General features: G+C 33.1%; 1 protein-coding gene and 1 pseudogene across 1 annotated transcript; both read left to right on the top strand.

The window, feature by feature from the left end:
• The first annotated feature begins 449 nt into the window (after window positions 1-449).
• LOC111300582 (ABC transporter B family member 27-like) lies at window positions 450-7,720 on the top strand. Its single transcript, XM_022896213.2, has 17 exons — window positions 450-710; window positions 1,630-1,704; window positions 1,796-1,831; window positions 1,918-1,992; window positions 2,895-3,019; window positions 3,253-3,352; window positions 3,569-3,740; window positions 3,827-3,945; window positions 4,082-4,192; window positions 4,321-4,465; window positions 4,915-5,047; window positions 5,202-5,277; window positions 5,477-5,542; window positions 5,676-5,783; window positions 6,397-6,504; window positions 6,614-6,811; window positions 7,244-7,720. The coding sequence occupies exons 1-17, from the start codon at window positions 627-629 to the stop codon at window positions 7,445-7,447; spliced, it is 1,935 nt and encodes a 644-aa protein (XP_022751948.2). The 5' UTR covers window positions 450-626; the 3' UTR covers window positions 7,448-7,720.
• Window positions 7,721-8,601: 881 nt separating this feature from the next.
• LOC111300581 (ABC transporter B family member 27-like) lies at window positions 8,602-16,449 on the top strand (annotated as a pseudogene).
• Window positions 16,450-23,176: the final 6,727 nt, after the last annotated feature.

Here is a 23,176-nt window from a genome sequence, read left to right as displayed (position 1 = left end):
AAATGAATTATAATTGTTAAGAATTGAATTTTAAATTCAAATGCTACATTTTAAATATGATTATATGAATTAATTAAATTAAATTTTAATTTTAATTTAATTGATTATTACTCTAATCTATTAAAATGTTATTACAAGGTGAAAATTTTTTACAAATAACTAAAAATAATAAATAATTAGAAAGAACACTTATATTAATATAAGATTTCATATAAAAATAAAACTTAAAGGAAAAGTACTTTTTCTATTTCTTATAAAAAATAAATGGAGGTAAAAAAACAAAAAAAATTATTTCGTACATCAATCAATAAAATTTTAAATTTTACAAATGGGTATACAAAATTATTATGTGTTTTTTATTATATTAAGTTTTTGAGTTTTTTATTATATGGTTTTAAAAGAAATCAAAGGACATATTCATACCTAACAAAGCATCACGTTGGAAAGTTGACATATTCATAACTAACGGTAAGAGAATAACAGTTGTTGCTGGCGGATGAAAACCTGGAAATCAATGATGCTTGTCACATTTTTTAGTGTGTCTTAGTTCCTATTAAGTCTTCAAAAAGAAGTCCAACTTCCCACTTCCCGCTTTGGGTTTTATCAGTTTTTCTTGTGGGTTTTTCATGGGGAAGAAACAGCACTTAGATTGGACTTCAAAGTCCATTTCTGATTCCGGCAGGGAAAGAGTCCCTCTTTTGAACAAGGAGGTTTATTTTCTTCCTTTTTGATCTTTTTTCTTTTTAATTTAACTTTGTGGGACTCTTTTATTGATCATTCTTGTTCGCTTTTTACATTTATTTTTCACTTGATTTTTGTAAAAGAATGTTTCTTTTTGGTTTCTGGGAATCTGTTAGAACACCTGAAATTATGTTTTAAACGTTAGCTGCAAAGGGTTGTTCTTAAAAATTTTTATCCTTTTCTTTTTCTTTTTTTGATCCTTCTGTTTTCTCTTTGAAGTAGGTTTTTTTGAGTCTGACTGTGATTAGGGAGTCTTTGTTTCTAATGATAATAATTTCTTCTTATGTTTTGTGTGTCATTGACTAATATGAAATCAATTTCTGTATTAGTTTAGGCTTAAATAAGTGATTATTTTGTTTTCTTTTACTCTCAGAATGAAAATCCTCTTAGAAATTTTTGGTACTTGAGGTTGCTGGGATTTGAACTACCACTGAAACTAAGACTCGAACACTCTACCAACTGCCCGTGCAGTTGTTGGTCTCTTAGATTTTACTTATCTAATGCATATTGAAAAGAAAATTTCACAGAACTCGGAAGAATGGTTTTAGCTTTCATAATATTTCATTTTAGTTACTAAAGTGAAACATTGTGAAATAATAATAATAATGAAAAAAGCTTAGCAGAAGAAAGAAATTGAGATTATATCACACAAGCATAATGATAGAAAGTCTTCAACCTAAAATCAGTTGTAATCTGTTACCCTTTTTTCTGGGTGCTTGTGTATGTTTTATAGAAAAAACTTGCAGAAATAACAATGGAAGAAGACTCTTTAGAATATATTCTTATTTTGCAATTTAATAGAAGCAATTCACTCTATTTAGAAGGCTTTTTTATTTAGTAGAAAAGAAATACCAGTTTAATGGGAACGATTCACTTTATTTTGTGCAGGCAAGTAAGCGGACAAATGACAACCAGTCACCTAATGATCCTGTGTCAGACCTTGAGCAAGGCAATGCAGTAGAGGTGATTTGTTCATGCTATTTTCCTACATTTTTATTTCCCAATTAGCAAGTTTTGTTGCGAAGGATTCTTAATTTTTATTTGAAAATTTCAGGCAGCCAATGTCGGATTTTTCAGAGTATTTTCACTGGTTAGTGATGAATTTATTTCCCATTATCTCTGAGCTTGGAACTATAACATCTATGTCCATTGAAATAACCTTTTTTAAGTTTTCAGGCAAAGCCAGATGCAGGGAAGATAGTTGTCGGCACCATTGCATTATTGATAGCGTCCACATCAAGTCTCTTGATTGTATGTTGTTTCTTAAATCAAATTTTAGTCTCTTTATGCCCCCCAATTTTATTTTTTTTTAATTTCTTCCTTCTTTTTTACCTCCTCCTTTGATCATAATCTATGATTCTTTGGGATGAAAATGGGTGAAAAATCATTGCTGTTATCAGAAAAGTACCTTCTAGAAGTAGGATCGACTCACTGATGACTGTTTATGATAGAAAAATGTTCTGCTCCTCCACAGTATAAAGGCCATAGCTTCTTAGGGTAATCTCATTCCTTTTGTTTCAAGTTGAGTGTACTGTCAGTCTCGTCATTGTATTTTTTTCATCCATCATATCTCTAATTATGCTCTAATAAACCAAATTAGAAAGAAAACTTAAAGTGCAAAATTTTTCATGATCCATGCCAACTCAACTGTTCTTTTTTTTTCCCCCTTAAAATCAATAGAAACCCTTATTTCTCTGAACTTCTCGCCCATGAAATCCAACAAAAAGGCAATTGCTTCGATGGTGGCCAATTTTTACTGAGATTATCACATCTTCTAGCTTAGATATTTCTGTAGCAGTGTCTTTTTTTACATAAAATAGTACATTGCACAAAATTTTCACCTTCCTTGTGGTCGAAGTTGACTTTTAAACCGATTGACTTTTGAAAACTGAAAGAATTGTGATATCATGCAAGATTGTGAGTAGTTCCTTCAGGCATTCTCTGTTTTTTCTGTTCCCGCAATATTGTGCAAGCATGAATTGAACCTACTAGGGAATTCTTTCACATCAGACTCTTTTTCTAGTACCTCAAATGAACATGCTTATATGAGCCATGTCAGAAATCAAGAGCAGAATTTAACTTTGAAATAAGTTTCAATCCTTCCCTAAATCATTTTTTCCTTTTTTAATAATGTTAAAATGCTTTTATTGCAGCCTAAATATGGTGGAATGATTATAGACATTGTGTCAAGAGATATAAGGACGCCTGAACAGCAATCAGATGCTTTGGAAGCAGTCAAGAACACTGTAATATACATTGTGCTGATAGTTGTAATAGGGTATCCCTCTTTCTTTTTCAATTTTCGTATTCTACTAGTTATGGTTCTATTTCTAGTTGTCTCGTTTAACTTTTTGGAATCATCAAAATGAGAATATTGCATTTTCAGGGATTTCTGTATCTCTATTTCCTTAACCTATTCATATTCAAGCTTCAAAATTAAAACCTATATCACTTGATCTTTTAGCTTAAATGGATTGATCCCCTAGTTCTCGATTTCTCTCATCCTTTTAGGTCTCTCTGCACAGCACTTCGAGCATGGTTGTTCTCTTCTGCCAGTGAAAGGGTTGTAGCTCGCCTAAGGAAAGACTTATTCGGTCACCTTATTCAGCAGGTCAGGCCAATTAAATCAGAAACTAGTTGCAAGATATGCCCAGTTAATGATTAGTAAAGTGAGTTTAAAATTCATGGTTCATGTATGCTTGACTCAAGTGCCACCATGCAGCACGGTCTAAGACCAATGATTTGCTAGTTATTCAGCTAGTCTTTCTTATCAGCCTTTACTCAAAACTCAATTTTCAGCAATATTGATTCTAAAATAGTTCAACAGGAAATAGCATTCTTTGACGTTACTCGAACGGGAGAACTCCTCAGCAGGCTATCTGAGGACACACAGATCATTAAAAATGCAGCGACGACCAATCTTTCAGAGGCACTCCGGAATCTAACAACCGCTTTTATTGGTGTCGGCTTCATGTTTTCATCGTCATGGAAATTAACCTGTATGCTATTTTTCTTGTTTAAACAATCCTTATTAATACCCTCTATCAAATGAGTGCAGCACTCACGGTAGATTTTATTCCACTAGTGTTAGCCTTGGCTGTAGTGCCAGTTATTTCTGTTGCTGTTCGAAAATTTGGGCGCTATCTCAAAGAACTTTCACACACAACCCAAGCTGCAGCTGCAGTAGCTGCGTCAATTGCTGAGGTTTGTATTAAATATATGATTTCCTCTATTTTTATTTGTTGAGAAATTTTAAGTACAAAAAACAGGCAGGAAAGCATGGCAAGGTCATTATCCATTATTTGATATTCTATCCTTCATGAGCTACTTTAATGCTTAGGAATCTTTTGGAGCCATTCGAACGGTTAGATCATTTGCTCAAGAAGGTTATGCAATATCGAATTACTCTGAAAAAGTTGAAGAGACACTGAAGCTTGGACTAAAACAAGCTGTGAGTTTCAGGATGCTACCCTTGCTTCTTCTCTCTCTCTCTCTCTCTCACACACACACACACACACATGTGCATGAACAGCCATTCAGAAGCTAAACTTGCATAATTGATGCTGTTTTCTTCAACAGAAAGTAGTTGGCCTATTCTTTGGAGGACTAAACGCTGCATCCACATTGTCCGTTATAATTGTGGTGATTTATGGTGCCTACTTGACAATAATGGGTTTTATGACTGCGGGTTCTCTTACATCCTTCATCCTTTATAGTCTCACAGGTACCTGCTCAACGTTTGCGGCTTGCCCTATTCTCAAGTTTTGCCTAGTTTCTGCTCAATCGTTGGTCTCAATACGCAAATACCTGAAACTTAGGGAGAAATTTAACCAATATTTCTAACCTCTCTGTAAAAGTATGTCAAAAGCAGCAATGATCTTTAAATCTGATCTATATCCATTGTCATAGAACATAAAAATAAAAGTGTTAAAACGATGAAAGCATTTGTTATTAGTCAAAATCTTGGTAAGAGGCTATTTTTGTTCAATGACTTATTGACCGTGACTTTTCTTTCTCATTCTACGTATGATGATTAAATCATATCAATCGAAGATTGCTGATTTCTGATAAATAACATTCTAAGCTTAACCTATTCTGTAGTTTATAAATAAATTGATTTTATGACAAAAGCTTGTCACTAAAATTTTCATATATATTTATCTCTGCCTGCAGTTGGATCCTCAGTTTCCTCTTTATCAGGATTATATACAACTGCCATGAAAGCTGCAGGGGCAAGTAGGAGGGTTTTTCAGCTCTTAGATCGTGTCTCAAGCATGCCAAAATCAGGAGACAAGTGCCCAGAGGGGTTAGTCATATTACAATATCCTTGAAAACTTCCGTTAATATTATGCTAGGAGAAAGACAAAGTTGTGTAATTGTGTTGAAATCAAACATACAATTACCATTTTTGTGAAAACATCAATTGCTTCTAATCAATGATGTTGTATTTTCAATCACAGAAATCCAGATGGAGATGTGGAATTAAATGATGTCTGGTTTGCTTATCCCTCTCGACCAAGTCATATGGTACTTAAGGTAATGGTTTCTCTGTGACGCATATACGTGAATTTGAACATGTCACCATTTCAAACTAAAATGTATTCTCCTCTTCTAACTAATCGCTGTTGTGCATCAACTAAGAATGTACATTTATACCATGGTGAAGGATTTGGTTTAGATCAACATCACCATGGTACTTCATGATTTAAATCTGATGACACTGTTTGAATTGCAGGGAATAACATTAAAATTAAAACCTGGTTCAAAAGTTGCCCTTGTTGGACCAAGTGGCGGTGGAAAAGTAACATCATTATCCTTTTCCCTCTTACTGTTTTCCAATTTTCTCTGTTAGAGTATTTCAGAGGTCGATGTCATTTTCTCCATCTTGTAGGAACTGTACTAATAAATGAAGCTAAATTTCTTATCTGTTACAGACCACGATAGCAAACTTAATTGAGAGGTTTTACGATCCTCTGAAGGGAAAGATTTTGTTAAATGGGGTTCCTTTAGTGGAAATATCACATGAATATCTTCACAAAAAGGTAATCTTCTGTTTCTGATAACTATCAAATTATATGGATTGCCTTCATAAAAACTCTAGTCAAGTTCTTAACAGTGAGCCACCGGACTACTATGATGCCATTTCAAAAGCTACATTGACAAATAAAAGAGAAAATAGGTTTTTCAAAAGCTTATCATCACCAGAAAACATGATTAGAACAAACTTGTCCTTTGCAATTTCCATCATAATTGACTCCTGGACCAGTCAATGAGGCACTTTGCTGATCCGGATATTCAGCCCCCTGTATAATAAGACAGCAATGCATCTGTTTATCAACTTTATTTACAACTTTTCACCAACCATGCAACTTTTGTGGTCTTAAACTAGAATGAAATGAATGAAAGCATGACATAGTTTAAGCTTTCCATCAACCTTATAAGATGGAAAGGAATTGTGTAAACAATTATTTTAAGTGTATCATTTCATCCTTTCCGCTTCATGTTATAGATACTATATCCTCTTAATTCTTGATATAAATGTTTCAACATTTTTATCCTTTTTGATCCTCAATCACGTTATCCATGGTTTTCACAAAAATTTGATCATTTGCATGTCTTTAACACCCCTACTCTCATTTTCTTTATGGAATACAGATAAGTATAGTCAGCCAGGAACCTGTTCTTTTCAACTGTTCTATAGAGGAGAACATAGCCTATGGGTTCAATGGAAAAGCCAGCAGTGCTGAAATAGAATCAGTAACTGTGAGTTATGATTATCTTCTAACTTCTTCCTCTTTTACCAATATCAATAAGCCATCTTCACAGATTTCAGTTTTCTATGCATGTACGCTGATAATGTAAAATGTTGCAGAAAATGGCTAATGCTCACGAATTCATAGAAAAATTTCCTGAAAAGTATCAAACAGTTGTTGGAGAACGTGGCTTGAGGCTCTCGGGGGGCCAGAAACAAAGAGTAGCAATTGCAAGAGCACTATTAATGAATCCAAAAGTTTTGCTGTTGGATGAAGCCACAAGTGCTCTTGATGCTGAGAGTGAATACCTTGTCCAGGTGAGACTGAAGTTGCTTATTAACATTCAAGATTATAGGTTTCCATTCAAGAACAAAGGAAGTATTACAGTAGTCCTAACAATTCTAAATACGATACGGTGACATAACACAGAAACAACTAAAGTTTTAGAAAAAACTGTATATGAGTTTAATTAAAACAAAAAATGTATTTTGTGTTTAGTGTGTCAATACAAAATTTTCATGTTTTACACGAAATAACGAGGATACACAAATTGCCAAGTCAAAGAAAAAGTGAACCCTATCTCTCCTAGCTATTCTATCTTCTTTTGCTCAGAATATTACTGTTTCGCTTAGCTGGCAATTTCAAATATCTTGCAAACTCAAAAGATGTGTTTAGTTGATTTTATCTGTGTATTCAATCATGCCTCTCTTTCATAATAATACCCTAACTAATTTTCGTGCACCGGATAGGATGCTATGGATTCATTGATGAGGGGTAGGACAGTTCTGGTCATAGCACACAGGCTTTCAACAGTCCAAAGCGCAGACAGTGTAGCCGTCATATCCGATGGACAGATAGCTGAGAGTGGCACCCATGAAGAGCTTCTCAGCGAGAATGGCATCTACACCGCACTTGTTAGGAGGCAACTACAAGGATCAAACTCAAAAATCTAGTTTCAAATGGTCAAACAATGTCCATATACTTTCTCTTGATAAGACTACTTCTTGGCTACTTCTCAAATGTTACAAACTTACAATTGTAAAATTAAATATCTCGTTTATTAGATAGCATATTTCAGAGGAAACCGGCAAATAGTTCTGAGATGAAGGGAAAAAAGAATGTCCTCATTCGGCAGAATACATGTTAAACAAAGTGTAGTTAGATTGTCCTGAATTCCTTGAAACAAATCATTGCATCAATCTGGTATGGAAATTTGCTTTGTATAATAAATTATTACTATATAATCAGATCCTCTCAACCTCAAAATCGAAGTTTTATTTTTATAAGCCATAATGAGTTTTTGGTTTTTCCAAATATGTTCTTTCCAAAGTCAATTTAAGCAGACTTGTTTATGTTAGATTTAACGAATTTATGAAAAACTATTTTTTACAGTCTTTCAGCAAATTCAAACTCAAACAACAAAGAAAAGAGCATACTCTCTTTATCATTTGACGTAACCATCTGTAGGTAACAAATCAAAGTTCAATCACCTAAAACTATGACTTCCCAGGCAAGAACTGTGGCATGGAGCTAAGAATTGAGCTTTATAGATAGGAAGAGTGATTGCAGGTATCAAGATTTAAAATCTAATTTTATTGGATATCAGCTATTAAGGTAGTTACATGAATCAACTGACCTAAGTTCCAGATTCGAAATTATCATTTCATCGAGCAACAAAATCTAAACACCAAATGGCAAAATCTCGGCAATGCTCACTCCCCTTTGACCTTGCTTCTCTCTTATTAAGCACCATTCTTTTCTATGCTTAACATTTAAAATATATAAAAATTCTTCAATATGATTGTGCATTTGGTGCTTAGGCTAACCTCTTGCATACTCAATTCCTATTATTTGACTAGAAGGGTAAAATGAATTGTTTGCATCTCTTCTCTTCTAAACGGAGCCTCATGAAACATGCCATAAAACCAACAATGCACTATAATAAAATACCAATAGTTAAATATTTGAATAATTCAGTAGCCAATTAATTGAATTAAATCGATTGATTGATTTAATTATGAAATTTGAACACCCTTAGCAATGACTTTACAAAACAATTTCCAACTCCCCATTACCTCTTTTGTTTATCAATTTCTTATCCTTTAACATGGGGAAGAAACAGAACTTAGATTGGACCTCAAGCTCCATTTCTCATTCAGGCAGTGAAAGAGTACCTCTTTTACACAAGGAAGTTTGTTTTGTTACTCTCTTATATACCCATCCTAACATATACTATGTATGATCTTGTTTGGTTTTTTTGTTACGTTTTCTAGGATTCTTTAAACGTTCTTGTTAACTTTGAACCCTTTTTTTCTAATGTTCAATTCTGAAACACCAGCATTTGTTTTATCAACATGTTCCCATGCATGAATATATGGTGTAGTATTTTGAGTTATGATGCATAAATGTTTTTGTTCTAAACTATTTTTTGTTTATTTCTTTGATCTTTCTGTTTTTGAGTCTAGCTCTGATGATCAGGTCTTTGTTGTCGTGATAGTCACGTCTTCCGAATATCCTGTAGCTGTTTTAGGCTGAAATAAGTGAATATTTGGGTTTTCTTAGTCTCAGATACTGAAAACTCTCACAAATTACTGAAAACTCTCACAAATTTTCACTATCACAGACTCAAATTCCCTCAGAATCCATAAAAATTAAAATGCTCATGTCTTGAATTGCTTTGACTCTTCAATTTTCCTCAACCATACGAGTCGAGAACATATCTGAAGCCTCAATACGAGTGTATTTCACGAATAAGATGATGAAAAGCCTCAAACTCAAATCAGATTATTGTCAGTTCCCCTTTTCTCTGCCCAAGGGTGTTTGTGTATGTTAAAAGGAAAAGCCAGTAGGTAGAAATACACTGAAAGATGACTATGTAAAATGCCTTTCTATTTAGTAAAGCAGGTTAGTTTAACAGAAACAATTAATGGAATCTATCTTTTTTATTTTAATACTTGAGGCTACCATGATTCGAATCTTGGTCATTGGAATTAAGAGTCCAACACTCTACCAAACCACACGGCTGTTGGATAATGAAATCAATCTTGATTCCATTAAAAAGAAAACAAAGTACCACTAGTTTAATTCACTTGAATTAGTGCAGGCAAGTAAGCAGACAAATGATGAGCAGTCACCAAGCCGCCCTGTGTCAGACCTTGAGCAAGGCAATGCTGTTGAGGTGGTGGATGTTCATGTTATTTGTCCTATACTTTTATTTCCCAGTTGTGAAGCATATTTGATTTTGATTTGAAATTTTTCAGGAAACCAATGTTGGATTGTCCAGAGTATTTTCACTGGTTAGTCAGAATTTGCTCCTTGTTCTCTTTGTGCTATGTAGATATGCCTATTAAGTTGGAACAATTTCTTCAATTTGTAGGCAAAGCCAGATGCTGGGAAGCTAATTGCTGGCGCCATTGCACTTTTGATAGCATCCGCATCAGGTCTCTTGATTGTAAGTTGCTCCTTTCTGTCTCTATTGGGTGTTGAAATTGGGTAAAAAATCATTGCTAAATGATAACAGAAATGTACCATTCAGGAGTAGGGTTCGCCCGTTTATGAATATCTATATATGTTAAATAGACAAATGTTCTTTTTTAGAACTGTGTATGCCCCTCTACTGTAACAAGGCTAGAGCTTCTCATGTAAATCTCAGTGAAATTTGTTTTGAGATGAGTGTTTTATATCAGTCACCGTTCATTTTTGTTTTCATCCATTATGTCTCTAAGAATGTCCTAGTAACATATCAAAATTTCATAGAAAAGTAGATAGCATTAATTCATCTCTTTTATGGTAATACGGAAACGGCGATTTTAAAGACACACCCTTCACGTTGGCCTGACGCATTCAGGATTTATCTCTCGAAACCATGATAGACAAAAAAAAAAAAGAGAGAGAGAGAGAGAGAGAAAGAGAGCTTTCCTTCTTACCAACTAGACTAACCCTTACGGAGCAATGAAATGCTTATTTTGCAGCCTAAATATGGGGGATTAATTATAGACATTGTTTCAAGAGAAACAAAGACACAGGAACAGCAATCAGAAGCTTTGGATGCCATCAAGAACACCATAACATATATTGTGCTGATAATTGTAGTAGGGTACTTTTCCTTTTCTTTTTTGCTTATATGATACACGTTTTTTCCCCCCAAAATTTACATTGGTTGCTTCTAGTTTTTTTCTTTTTTAATTATTTGGAATTTTCAAATCGTAAGACATTTGGACCAAATAGTAACCAGACGAAAGAAATATGCATCTGAAACATGTTCCTTGGCATGACTACAGTAACGGTGAAGAGCATATTCTTGTTTAGGGATGTTCAATGATGTTTCCATTTGACCTAATTGTTCAAATGCTTCAAGATATACAAGGCAGTGTCCATTCCTGGTCCATGTTAAAAACAGTGTTAATTTTTCTGAATTATTCCGCATTTTTTTGCTCAATATATTTTAGATGTTGACCTTACGGCCAAAATTTTACTAGATTCTCAATTTCACTGACATCTCTACAATTCTCAGAGAACTAGTAAGAATCAATTCAAGAGTTATGAATATCTCATATCATAAATAATGTGCTTCCACATCTCCTTGGTGAACCATGAGTAAATTTGACTTTTGTATCATTTATCTGAAAAAGAAAAACCAAAAGCAATCCCAGCAATCCATCTAAGATGAGAAACCTTCAAAACCAAAAACCCAAAACCTAATGTATCCATAATTTAAAAGTAAAATTTAACTCTTGAGGTGCATTTAATGCCTTTAGATGAATGTCAAGTGCATGCTGAACTTCAAGTTAATCTGTTTAATTAAAGATTAAAATGGGTTTTAGAATAAAATTTTAGAAAGAGAATTCTGTATCAAACTGTGTAGGATGTAAAATTTTAAATTTAGTTGAAGACTAGTGCTAACAGGAGAATACTACATTTCCAAGAATTTTTGCATCTCCATTTCCCGGTCATATTATACCTGAATCCATGCTTCATAATCCAAAACTATCACTTGATATTTTAACTAGAATGGATTGAGTCCGGACTCCGGACTAGTTGGTTGAGCTTATATCAGTTGATTACTAACAGAATTTAAACTGAAAATTTGATTATAAAGGTTCTTTTCTCCCCATCCTTTTAGGCCTCTATGCAGAGCAGTTCAAGCATGGTTGTTTTCTTCCGCCTGTGAAAGGATTGTAGCTCGTTTAAGGAAAAACTTGTTCAGTCACCTTATCCATCAGGTAAGGCCAATGATATCAGCAGCTAGTTGCAAGATATACCAAGTTGACCATTATTAATGTGGGTTTCAAATCAATGGTTCATAACATCCTTGATTCTTATTACCGATACGATTCCAAGCATCACTTTCAGAGGCAGTCTAAGAGACCAAAGATTTGCAATCTATTCTGCTCTTTGTTCGTAATAATCTTCGCTCAGAACTAAATGTTTCAGCATTATTGATCCTAAAATGGTGCAACAGGAAATAGCCTTCTTCGATGTTACTTCAACAGGCGAACTCCTCAGCAGGCTCTCTGAGGACACCCAGATCATTAAAAATGTAGCTACAACCAATCTTTCAGAGGCACTTCAGAACCTGACAACTTTCATTGTTGGCATAGGCTTTATGTTTTCATCATCATGGAAATTAACATGTATGTCATTTTGCTTGTTCAATTAATTTTGATTATTCTTCTTTTATAAAAGTAGTGTAGCAATCACAGTAGCTATTAATTGTGCTTAGTGCTAGCCATGGTGGTAGTTCCAGTTATTGCAGTTGCCATTCGAAAATTTGGGCGCTATCTCAAACAACTTTCGTACACAACACAAGCTGCAGCTGCGTTAGCTGCCTCGGTTGCTAAGGTTTGTAAGAATTATAAATTATTTCCTTTGGATAGCCCTGCATGGTTTTTATGCAATTTAGAATTTGCATATTTTATATAGAGACTGTGTGTATATCATACTACATTATTATTGTTTTGTGACAAATGAGATTGTTTGGAACCATTTATTGGTCTAGATACTTCATAATGTTAGAATCCCATTGGTCTGGTTTCAAAAATAATATATCAATATTCAGATCATAGTGAAGAACTCATAACAATACGATGTAGATATTTAAAAGTAATTTTTGTTAAGAGTTAAGAACAAGAATTTGCAATTTCACATGCAATAATATGCTCAGAAGATCCTTCCCTCCTACCAGATCTCTAAACTGAAATTGGGGGTGAAAAAGAGGGAAGACTTAAAGTGTGTTTGCTTATTTACCATAAATTCTACCATTAACAGAGTGGATTGCAAAACCAATTTGCTTGTCCAAATGCTAATAGCAAGGAACTTGGGGATATAGTTCATAAAAAAACCAGCTGTATTATCAGATTGAAAGCTAACTTTACCAGGCTGAATGAACAAAAGAAAAAAAAAGATATATTTTCATTTTAAAAGTATCCATCACAACTAGGTACTAAAATATGTTACTCTACATCCATTCATATGTACTTCAAAACTCAAATGCATTTCTAAAGCGGTCTGCTTAAAATCCCAGGATATATTTTCCATATCATGTATGATTGACATTTCGAGTGTCATATGCTAGCAGGCAAGCTTGGTAAGATTTGTTTGTCATAACATTAAATTCTGTCCTTCATGAGCAACTTGATGTTTAGGAATGTTTTGGAGCCATTCAAACAATTAGATCATTTGCTCAAGAAGGTTATGCAATATCAAAATACTCTGAGAAGGTTGATGAGACACTGAAGCTTGGACTCAAACGAGCTGTGAGTTTCAGGATGCTCACCATTTTTCTCTCTCACTCACACAAGCATTTATATTTAAGATATTTGGAAAGGAAAATTGCATATGTTCTACTGTTTTCTACTACAGAAAGTAGTTGGTTTATACTTCGGAGGACTGAACGCTGCATCCAAATTGTCTATTATCATTGTAGTGATTTATGGAGCCTACTTGACAATAATGGGATTTATGACTGCAGGCTCTCTTACATCCTACATCATTTACAGCATCAAAGGTGCTCTCTCATCACTGTTCACTTGGAGCCTAAGTATTTGACTAGTTTTATGTTCAATCTGCAATTATGGTCTGAGCAAATTCACTAAACTATTTTTTGCATTGCAGGTTTGTGACAAACAACCTCTTACTTAACCTATTCAGCTGTTTATAAACAGCTTGGTTTCATGGAAGATTCTTGTCAATAAAATTTCCATGCATCTAAATCTCTCTGTCTGCAGTTGGGTCCTCAGTATCCTCATTATCAGGATCATACGTATCTGCTATGAAAGCTGCAGGGTCAAGCAGAAGCATTTTCCGGCTCTTAGATCGTGTCTCAAGCATGCCAAAATCAGGAGATAAGTGCCCAGTGGGGTTAGTAAAATTACAATATCATTAAATTCAAGTTCCAATAAAGTCTTATGGCAGGCTGTAACACAAAATTGTATGACAATGTGGATTGCATTAAAGCAATGATGTTTATACTGTCGATGGCAGAAATCCAGATGGAGATGTAGAATTAAATGATGTCTGGTTCGCTTATCCTTCTCAACCGAATCAGATGGTACTTAAGGTAATGGTTTCTCTGCTAGTGAACTTAACCATGTCACACCAAACTGAAAGTCTGAAAGGTATTCTCCTCAAATAAACTAAGCCATGTTGTGCCTCAATAATGTGCATTTATACAATTGTGATGGATTTGATTCAATCGGTCCTTTTTAGGCTCTACATACTGAGTGCTTAAACTTGAATAAGAACAATGCTAAACATGGGGGAAATGAAAAATAATTTTTTCTTATTGGCTCTTTTTTCAACCCAAAATAGTTAATAATTTGAAATTTTATCAGTACATTGATTGGCATTGCTCAACCCAAAGAATGGTAGGGAACAAATTAACTATAGAATGAGTATTTCCTTTTGGAAGTTTGTCTTTGTATCAAACATCCCCAGAGCTAAGTAAATGAATTTTAGCAATTGTCAACTACATCATCTAAAACTGATTGGACTGTTTCATTTGCAGGGAATAACATTAAAACTGAAACCTGGTTCAAAAGTCGCCCTTGTTGGACCAAGTGGTGGTGGCAAAGTATTATTACCATTCCTTTCCCTTTAGAGTATTTCTAAACAGTTTTTATTACTTTCTCCATCCTAGACTAATATATGAAACTAAATGTACAATCTGTTGCAGACAACGGTAGCAAACTTAATTGAGAGGTTTTACGATCCTCTAAAGGGAAAGATTTTGTTAAATGGAGTTCCTTTGGTGGAAATTTCACATGAATATCTTCATAGAAAGGTCATCCTTTTTCTGATATTCTCAATGTCTGCATGTCCTTACAAACTCTAGTCAAGTTCATTACAGCCTACCATAGTAGTGGTTTCTATTTCTATCTTATGCTATTCTATTCATGACGTCATTTAAAAATGTGGCCACCATCAGTAAAAAAAAAAAAAACACATTATTTGAACAAGCTTACCTGTTTTTCTACATGAGAGCTTTTCATATGCATTTGTTTATCAACTTTATTCACAACATGTCAGCATCCCTGCAACTTATGGGGTCTTGAACTAGAACAGAATGGATGGAAGCATGACATACTTGAAATTTTCTACCAACCTTTCAAGATGGAAGGGAGATGAGTGGAAAATTAGATGAAGTGTATTAATTTATCCTTTCGTATCCAATAATTCCTCCGAACGCTTGATTTAAATGCTTAAACTTTTGCTTCATTTTGGTTAAGAACCGCATTATGTAAGGTTTTTACCAAAATTTCATCATTTGGATGTCCTGATATTTCTTAGGCACCCTTACTCTCCTTGTTTTCTGGAATACAGGTTAGTATAGTAAGCCAGGAACCTGTTGTTTTCAATTACTCTGTAGAGGAGAACATTGCCTATGGGTTCAATGGCAAAGTCAGCAGTGCTGAAATAGAATATGTGGCTGTAAGTTATGATAATCTTTACCTTTTACCAAAAACAACGAACCATCTTCACAGATTTAAGTCTTATATGTGCATATGCTGAAAAACTAAGATGTTGCAGAAAATGGCTCATGCCCATGAATTCATAGAAAGATTTCCTGAAAAGTATCAAACGCTTGTTGGGGAACGCGGTTTGAGGCTCTCAGGAGGTCAGAAACAAAGAGTAGCAATTGCAAGATCGCTATTAATGAATCCAAGAGTGTTGCTTTTGGATGAAGCCACAAGTGCTCTGGACGCTGAGAGTGAATACCTAGTTCAGGTGAGATCTGCAGTTGGTTACAAGCATTCAAGCTTTGTCACTATCAACTAATATTCCTCATTCTCTTGCTAGGATGCAATAGATTCGTTGACGACGGGTAGGACTGTTCTAGCCATAGCACACAGGCTTTCGACTGTCAAAAGCGCAGACTGTCTCGCTGTCATTTCTGATGGTCAGATAGCTGAGATTGGCACTCATGAAGAGCTTCTCAAAAGGATGGTATCTACACTGCACTTGTCAGGAGGCAACTACAAGAATCAAACATCAATACCTAGTTCAAAGTCAAACAAATGCCTGAATACTAATCGTAAAATATTTTTGTATATGGGATATTCATCTCAGAATCTTTAATGAAACTAGTTGAAAAGACTACCACCCTACTACTTCTCAGATTTATACAATAGTAAAATAAAATATCTCAATTACCTGATAGCCGATAGCACCTTTTTTTTTTTTTTTTTTTTGAGGGGGGGAGATGAAACTCAAATGAGTCTGAGATAAAGAATGCTCCAGTTTCCAGAACGCTTGTGAGAAAAAAAGTAGTTTGATATATGTGGAAATCTAATCTTGATTAGTTGACTTTATCTATTTTAGTTAAGTCTCTTATTTTTAGAATAATAAGTAGTTTGGGTTAATTCACCAAATACATTAGATATTTTTTTATTATGTGTGGAGAGTTAATTAGAGTAAATTACTCCTTTGATTAGTTGTTTTAACGCATAAAAATATTGGGTTTTAAGGTTGAGAATATTCAGTTTTTAGTCTATATATTTTCATGTAATTCTAGTATTGTAATAAGAAAAATATAAGAGAATAAAATAGTTTTATTCTAGAGATTTCTTCATGGTATTAAGCCAAGATTTTTTTTTGTTGCCTTTTCTAAATCTATCATGTGATAGACTTCTTCCATACCTGCCTACACATGATGGAAGCCTATTAGTGTGGTATTATCCCACATCTAATAAATATTGAATTTCTTGTAGCCTTATATTTAGGTTGGGTCCCTCCGCTTACTAACAATTGGTTTTAAATTAAATGCTTAATATGGTATCAGAGCACAATTTGAACATTTAAAAATTTTTACTCAGAGTCCAACATAGCTAGCAGCAAAGAGAGCTAGCATTGGAGGTTACCTCTAAACCTAGAGCTAACGTTTTTTAATCATTGTAGAAAATTACCATTCATATTTGATTTTCAATCATTGTAGAACATTGTAGGAGGTTACCTTTAACCCCAAATCTAGCATTTCTCAATCACTGCAGAACATTACCACTTATATTCGATTCTCAATCACTGTAGAACATTACCACTCATATTCGAATAGGTTCTTTAAATTAGAGAAATTAAATTCATAGATCCTAGATTCCAAAGTTTTAGACCATATGACTGGGTATGCATCTATATTTAAGAAATACAACACATGTCATGAAAACTTTACAATTCGAATTGCTGATAGGTCATTTTCAATACATGTTCTATTATTATTTCCAAAGAGATAACACTTGATTTTGTTATGTTTGTCCTAAATCTAAGTTGCAATCTACTATCTATAAGCAAACTTACAAGAGACCTTAAGTATGTTACTAAATTTTCTCTAAATATGTGTGAATTTCAAGATTTGAATTTGGGAAAAATGATTGGCAATCCTAAGACGTGTGCAAGACTTTATATCCTAAGAGCTAATAATTTTGAAAGATAATATCAAAAGACCTCTTATGTGGCTTTATCCTTTAGTAATAATAAAGATAATATTATCATGTTGTGGCACTATCAGTTAGGTCATTTAAATTTTTTGTACCTCAAAAGGTTGTTTCCCTTATTATTCAATCAAAATTCTAACAACTTTCAATGTAAAGCTACCAACTATCTAAACATACTTATATCATATATCATAATCAGCCTTACAAATCATCATATCCATTATCAATGATACATAGTGACATTTGGGGTCCTCCAAATTAAATAACATTACTGACTTTAGATAGTTTGTCACATTTATTGATGATCACACTAGGGTTATTTGGGTATTCCTTATGAAGAAAAAACCCAAGTGGGCCAGCTATTCCAAAACTTCAACAATATAATCCAAACTTAATTCAAAACCAAAATTCAAATGTTAAGAACCGATAATGGAAGAAGATACTACAATTCAATTCTTTGATCATATCTGATGAAGCATGGTATAATTCATCAAAGCTCATGTGTCGACACTTCTCAATAAAATGACGTTGTTGAAAGAAAGAATCAACATTTGTTGGAAATTGCAAGATCTCTCATGATAGCTGCCTATGTACCTAAGCATTTTTAGGGTGAAACTATTCTTATTGTTACATATCTTATAAATAGAATGCCTTATTAAGTCCTGAAATTTCAAAGCCCTTGCCAATTTTTTCTCAGTTCTTATTTTCACCTTCGAATCATATTGTCTATTTCTATTAAAGTGTTAAGATGCATTACATTTGTTCTTACTAGCCAACAAAATCGAAGCAAATTAGATCCTAAATCCATAAAATGCATATTTCTCGGACACTCCCCGAATCAAAAAAGATACAAGTGTTACTCACCGTAACAAATAAATTCTACCATTCCATGAATGTTTCCTCTTTTGAAAATTAACCTTACTTTCCCTAAACTACCATTCAAAGGGAGAATCCAATCACACAAGAATATTAGCTTTGGGAAGATCCTATTATCAAACCACCAAACACTTCACAAACTCTTTTTTATGTCCAAAACATCCAACTAGATCTTCCAACTACCTTTCAAGTCCAAAACACCCAACCAAATCCGTCAAGCCAAAAGTCCACACAAGGGAAAACAAACAAAGAATTAATTGTCTATTCAAGAGGAAAAAAACTCAAAAAGATATGAGAGAATGTACACCTTTAAAGCAAAACCAAGAATTTGAACCAATTTTAGAGATACTTGAAACTAACATAGGTAACACTCTTACTGAATCTGATTCAATTGAATATTTTAATGATCTTGATCAACCGATTACTCTAAGGAAATTTGTGAAATCATGTACTCAACACCCAATCTGTAATGTGATTTCTTATGAAGGTTTATCACCCAGTTATTGGGCTTTTTGTTATCACACTAAACAATATGCATATTCTTAATAATATTCATGAAGCGCTCATACAATCAAAATGGAAGATGGCTATTTTAAAAGAAATCAAGGCCTTAGAAAAGAACAAAATATAGGAGATTTCAAAACTACCCAAAGGAAAAAATCCAGTTTGGTACAAATGGATTTTTACTATCAAGCACAATACAGATGTGTAGACACCGATTTTGTTTGGGTCTACTAATTTCAATTTTTGTTAATAATAATTTTTTTTAATAATAATAATATTTGTTTAATTAAAATTAAAAATTAATTAAACAAAAAAAAAGAGAAACAAAAAATGGTAGAAAGCAGGGCAGCTGATGCTTGGCACCAGCCACTCTGCAGCCACCACTAACCACCCACGCTCTTACCCTACAGCCACTCTACAGCCTACCCTAGCCATCCCTACAACCACCCTACTCCACCTAATCTTTAAAAACCCCTCAGCTTCTTCCCCTTAATAGAGCTCTCTCTCAGACAGATCCAAAACATCTCTCAAATCCCCACCTATTAGAAAACAAAAAAAAAAAAAACCTAAAACAAATCCACAAAAAAAAACTAAAACACAGTTCTCCCCGCAAGGAGGAACCTCAGTGCCAGAAAGCCCTATAAACAAGCAAAGAAATCATCAATTTAAAAAAAAAAAAGAAAGAAATAGAAAGGAGACTGAAAGCTTTAAGCCCTGATCAACGTCGATCGGGGCTGTTTTTGACAAAATGGATGTTGGATCTGAAAAGAGGGCGTTGAGGTGAATGTTTAGGAGTCTTTTTGGTGTTTTTTGTCGACTGACGACAACCACTTGCCACGGTCGACGCGACGACTGGCATGGTGACAAGAGCACCGGCGATCTAATGCCGGTGGAACCCATAGAGATCTTATGGAGCTTTAAAATTTTTTTGGCAGAAAAGATGAAATGAAATAGAAAAAAAAAGTTGACTTTTATATAGAAGCCAAAGTAGCAAAACGACGTCGTTTTGCTTAAAGAGAAGATCCGGGCGTAGACCCGGATCCGACCCAGGATCCGCGTAAACCAACCCGTTAACCCATCTCAGCCAACCTACAGTCGATCTAGATGAACCCTCAGCGAACCAGTTTGAACCGCCTCAACCGAATCGCACGCCAAACTGAACCATTTTTTATCCAACCAAACTGCCGTTGACCAATCCGATTTAGGTAAAAAAAATTTTTTTTTTAATTTTCTATTTTTTTATATATTATTATTTTATTATTTTGAGTTTTTTTATATATTTATGCATGATAAATTTTAAATTTTTTTAGAATATTTTTTTAATTTTTTAATAATAATAAAAATAAAATAGTAAAATAATGACTAAAAAAATATTAAAAATGCTTAAAAAAGAATAATAATAATAATAATCTAAATAATAATAATAATTTTTATTATTTTCTCTACCTAGATGTTGGAAGGAATAAAATCATATTCCTAAAAATAATTTTGCCTAGATGTTAGAAAATTATTATTAACAAATTTTCATAAAAAAGAAGTATATAATAAATTTTTAATTAATTTTAAAAATTATAAAAATCGAACTTGCTTCTTAAATCTGCTTAAATGTTGAAAATTTTTAGAGATGTTCGTGTTTTTTAATAAAAAATAAAAAAATCTAAACCTTAAAACCTCCAAACCATAAAAATTAAACCCTAAAACCAAACCTTAAAATTAAACCCTAAAACCAAACCCTAAAATTTTTAAACCCCAAAACCTCCTAACCTTAAAATTAAATCTCAAACCTTCAAACCCTATAATTAAACCCCAAACCTCCAAACCCTAAAATTAAACCCTAATACTCTAAACCCTAAAACCAAAACTTCAAACCTCAAACTTTAAAATCAAATCCCTTAAACACTAAATCTTAAATTTCAAAACCCTAAGATTTTAAAACCCCTAAAATCCAAAATCCCTTAATTCCTAAACCTTAAAATTCAAAATTCTAAAAACCCCAAATTCGGTATGCATTCCTGAATCATTACCAAAAAAATCATTTAACCTTTAAAACCTCTATTCAAGCCCTTACTCAAAACATTTTAAAAATCTTAAGGACATATGTGAAAATCTCATTTAAAATAATTTGTTCTCGAATGCCGCCTAGATGATGGGGTATTTAGAAAACTTTATTTCGTTAAGTTTTTTCACACGAATTCTTAATTTGCATTAATAATAAGATTAATAAATAAAAACTATAATAGTAAATTGAGATCTTAAATATAAATAGTCGCACTTAAGCTCTGCCTAGATATTGGAGAGTAAGGGTGATCTCATTATACTTAAGAACCCAACTTTTAAATTTTATTTCATTTTACATGACATTCATTAGCATACATATGTTAACATGTTATCATCAATAATTGTCTACATTATTCTCTCTTTAATTTACTGTTTGATGATAAAATATTTTATAATAAAAAAAATAATACTTTTAAAAAAAATTTTGTGATATTATAAAATAAAATAAAAATAACATTCCGAAAGAAATAATTCTAAGTACTCTGCCTAGATGTTGGAGAGTCACTAACAATTATTTTTTATAAAGATTGTTATTTTATTTTAAAGATTATCGTGTTAAATCTTAAGCGAAAAGAGTTATTTTAAATTTTGCCTAGATGTTGGAGAATTTTAAGATAATTCTTTAACTTAAAGATTTTCTCAATATTTCTAAATAAAAATTTTAGCAAAAATATTTTTTTTAAAACGAAGGGAATTAATATTAAATTTCAAGTCAAAACCATTTTATTCAATACCGAAAATAACGCGTAATTAAATGGTACCAATTTATGGGTATTATGGGGGTGCTAATCATTCCCCACAAGTAACCAACTCCTAGAGCCAATCTAGTTTTTCGTAGATCAAAATTTATCTTTTTTATAAACTTTAAACTCGCTTTTATAGTTTTATTAAAAAGATAAATTTTTGGGTGACCAATCACACCCTAACAAAGATTGGTGATGACTCTCTCATTTATTTCGATTTTAAAACTCATTTACGTCTAGCGATTTCAAAACCGTTACGACAAAATGGAAGTATTAACAGATTCAAAACTTACCTTATTGTAAAAGGATTTACTCAATATTATGGTGTGGACTATGAGGAGAAATTTGCTCCGATTGCTAAACTCAATTCAATCCGAGTATTATTATCATTGGCTACAAATCTAGATTGGCCACTCCACCAACTAGATGTCAAAATTGTATTTTTTTAATAGTGACCTAGAAGAAGAAGTTTACATAGAATTCCTTCCAAGATTCAAAAACCAAGAAATTATAGCAAGGTATGTAAGCTTCAAAAGTCTTTATATAGTCTCAAACAATCACCATGTATATGGTTTAATAGATCAACAAAAATGGTAAAGAAGTATGATTTTTCACAATGCCAGACCAATCACACCATGTTTGTCAAACATTCACTTAAAGAAAAAATAACCATTCTTATTGTCTATGTGGGTGACATTATTCTTACTGGAAACTATGTGGAAGAAATTAGCAACCTAAAGAACCTCCTAACCAAAGAATTTGAAATCAAAGATTTAGGAAACCTCAAATATTTTCTTGGCATAAAGGTAGCTCACTTAAAGAATGGCATTTCTATTTCACAACGTAATCTGTCCTAGAGTTACTAAAAGAAACTAAAATGCTTGGATGCAAATCTATTGGCACCTTTATGTTCACAATGAATAAGGTAGGAATGAAAAAAGGAAGTCTACCAACATATAAGGGTAACTATAAAAGACTTGTTGAGAAACTCATCTACCTCTCTCATACAAGATCATATATCAATTTTTCAGTTGGCATGGTAAGCAAATTCATGAACAACCCAATCGAGGAACACTTAAAAGTTGTGTATTGAATCTTATAGTACCTAAAAAAGAGTCATGACAAAGGGTTATTTGTTAAAAAGGCATCATGTTGAAATGTTGAAAATTATACTGACGCTGATTGTTGGATTCGTTATTGATCGAAATTCAACTACTAGTTATTGTACCTATGTGTTGAAAATTTTTATTACTTGACAAAGCAAGAAGCAATCTATGGTGGCTAGATATGTCTCATGGCATATGTGAGGGAATTTGGCTGAAAAGATTGCTAGGGGAGTTAAAGGTCTTTGCAAAAAAATCCATGAAGATATTCTGCGAAAACAAAGCTACCATAAATATAGCAAAGAATCTTGTTTATTATGATAGGACTAAATATGTAGAGATTGATCGTCACTTCATCAAAAAGAAAATAGAGAAAAGAATTTTTAGATTAGTTTATACTTACACATACTTTCAAACTGTAGACATATTTATTAAAGCTCTCTCTCAAAATAACTTTGAGAATCCAAAGTCCA

This window comes from Durio zibethinus, chromosome 18 (assembly GCF_047325235.1).
Source record: "Durio zibethinus cultivar Kanyao isolate XHJ-2024 chromosome 18, ASM4732523v1, whole genome shotgun sequence".
Lineage (NCBI taxonomy): Eukaryota > Viridiplantae > Streptophyta > Magnoliopsida > Malvales > Malvaceae > Durio > Durio zibethinus.
The sequence above is the reverse complement of the archived record's forward strand: the minus strand, read 5'-3'. Positions and strand labels throughout refer to the sequence as shown.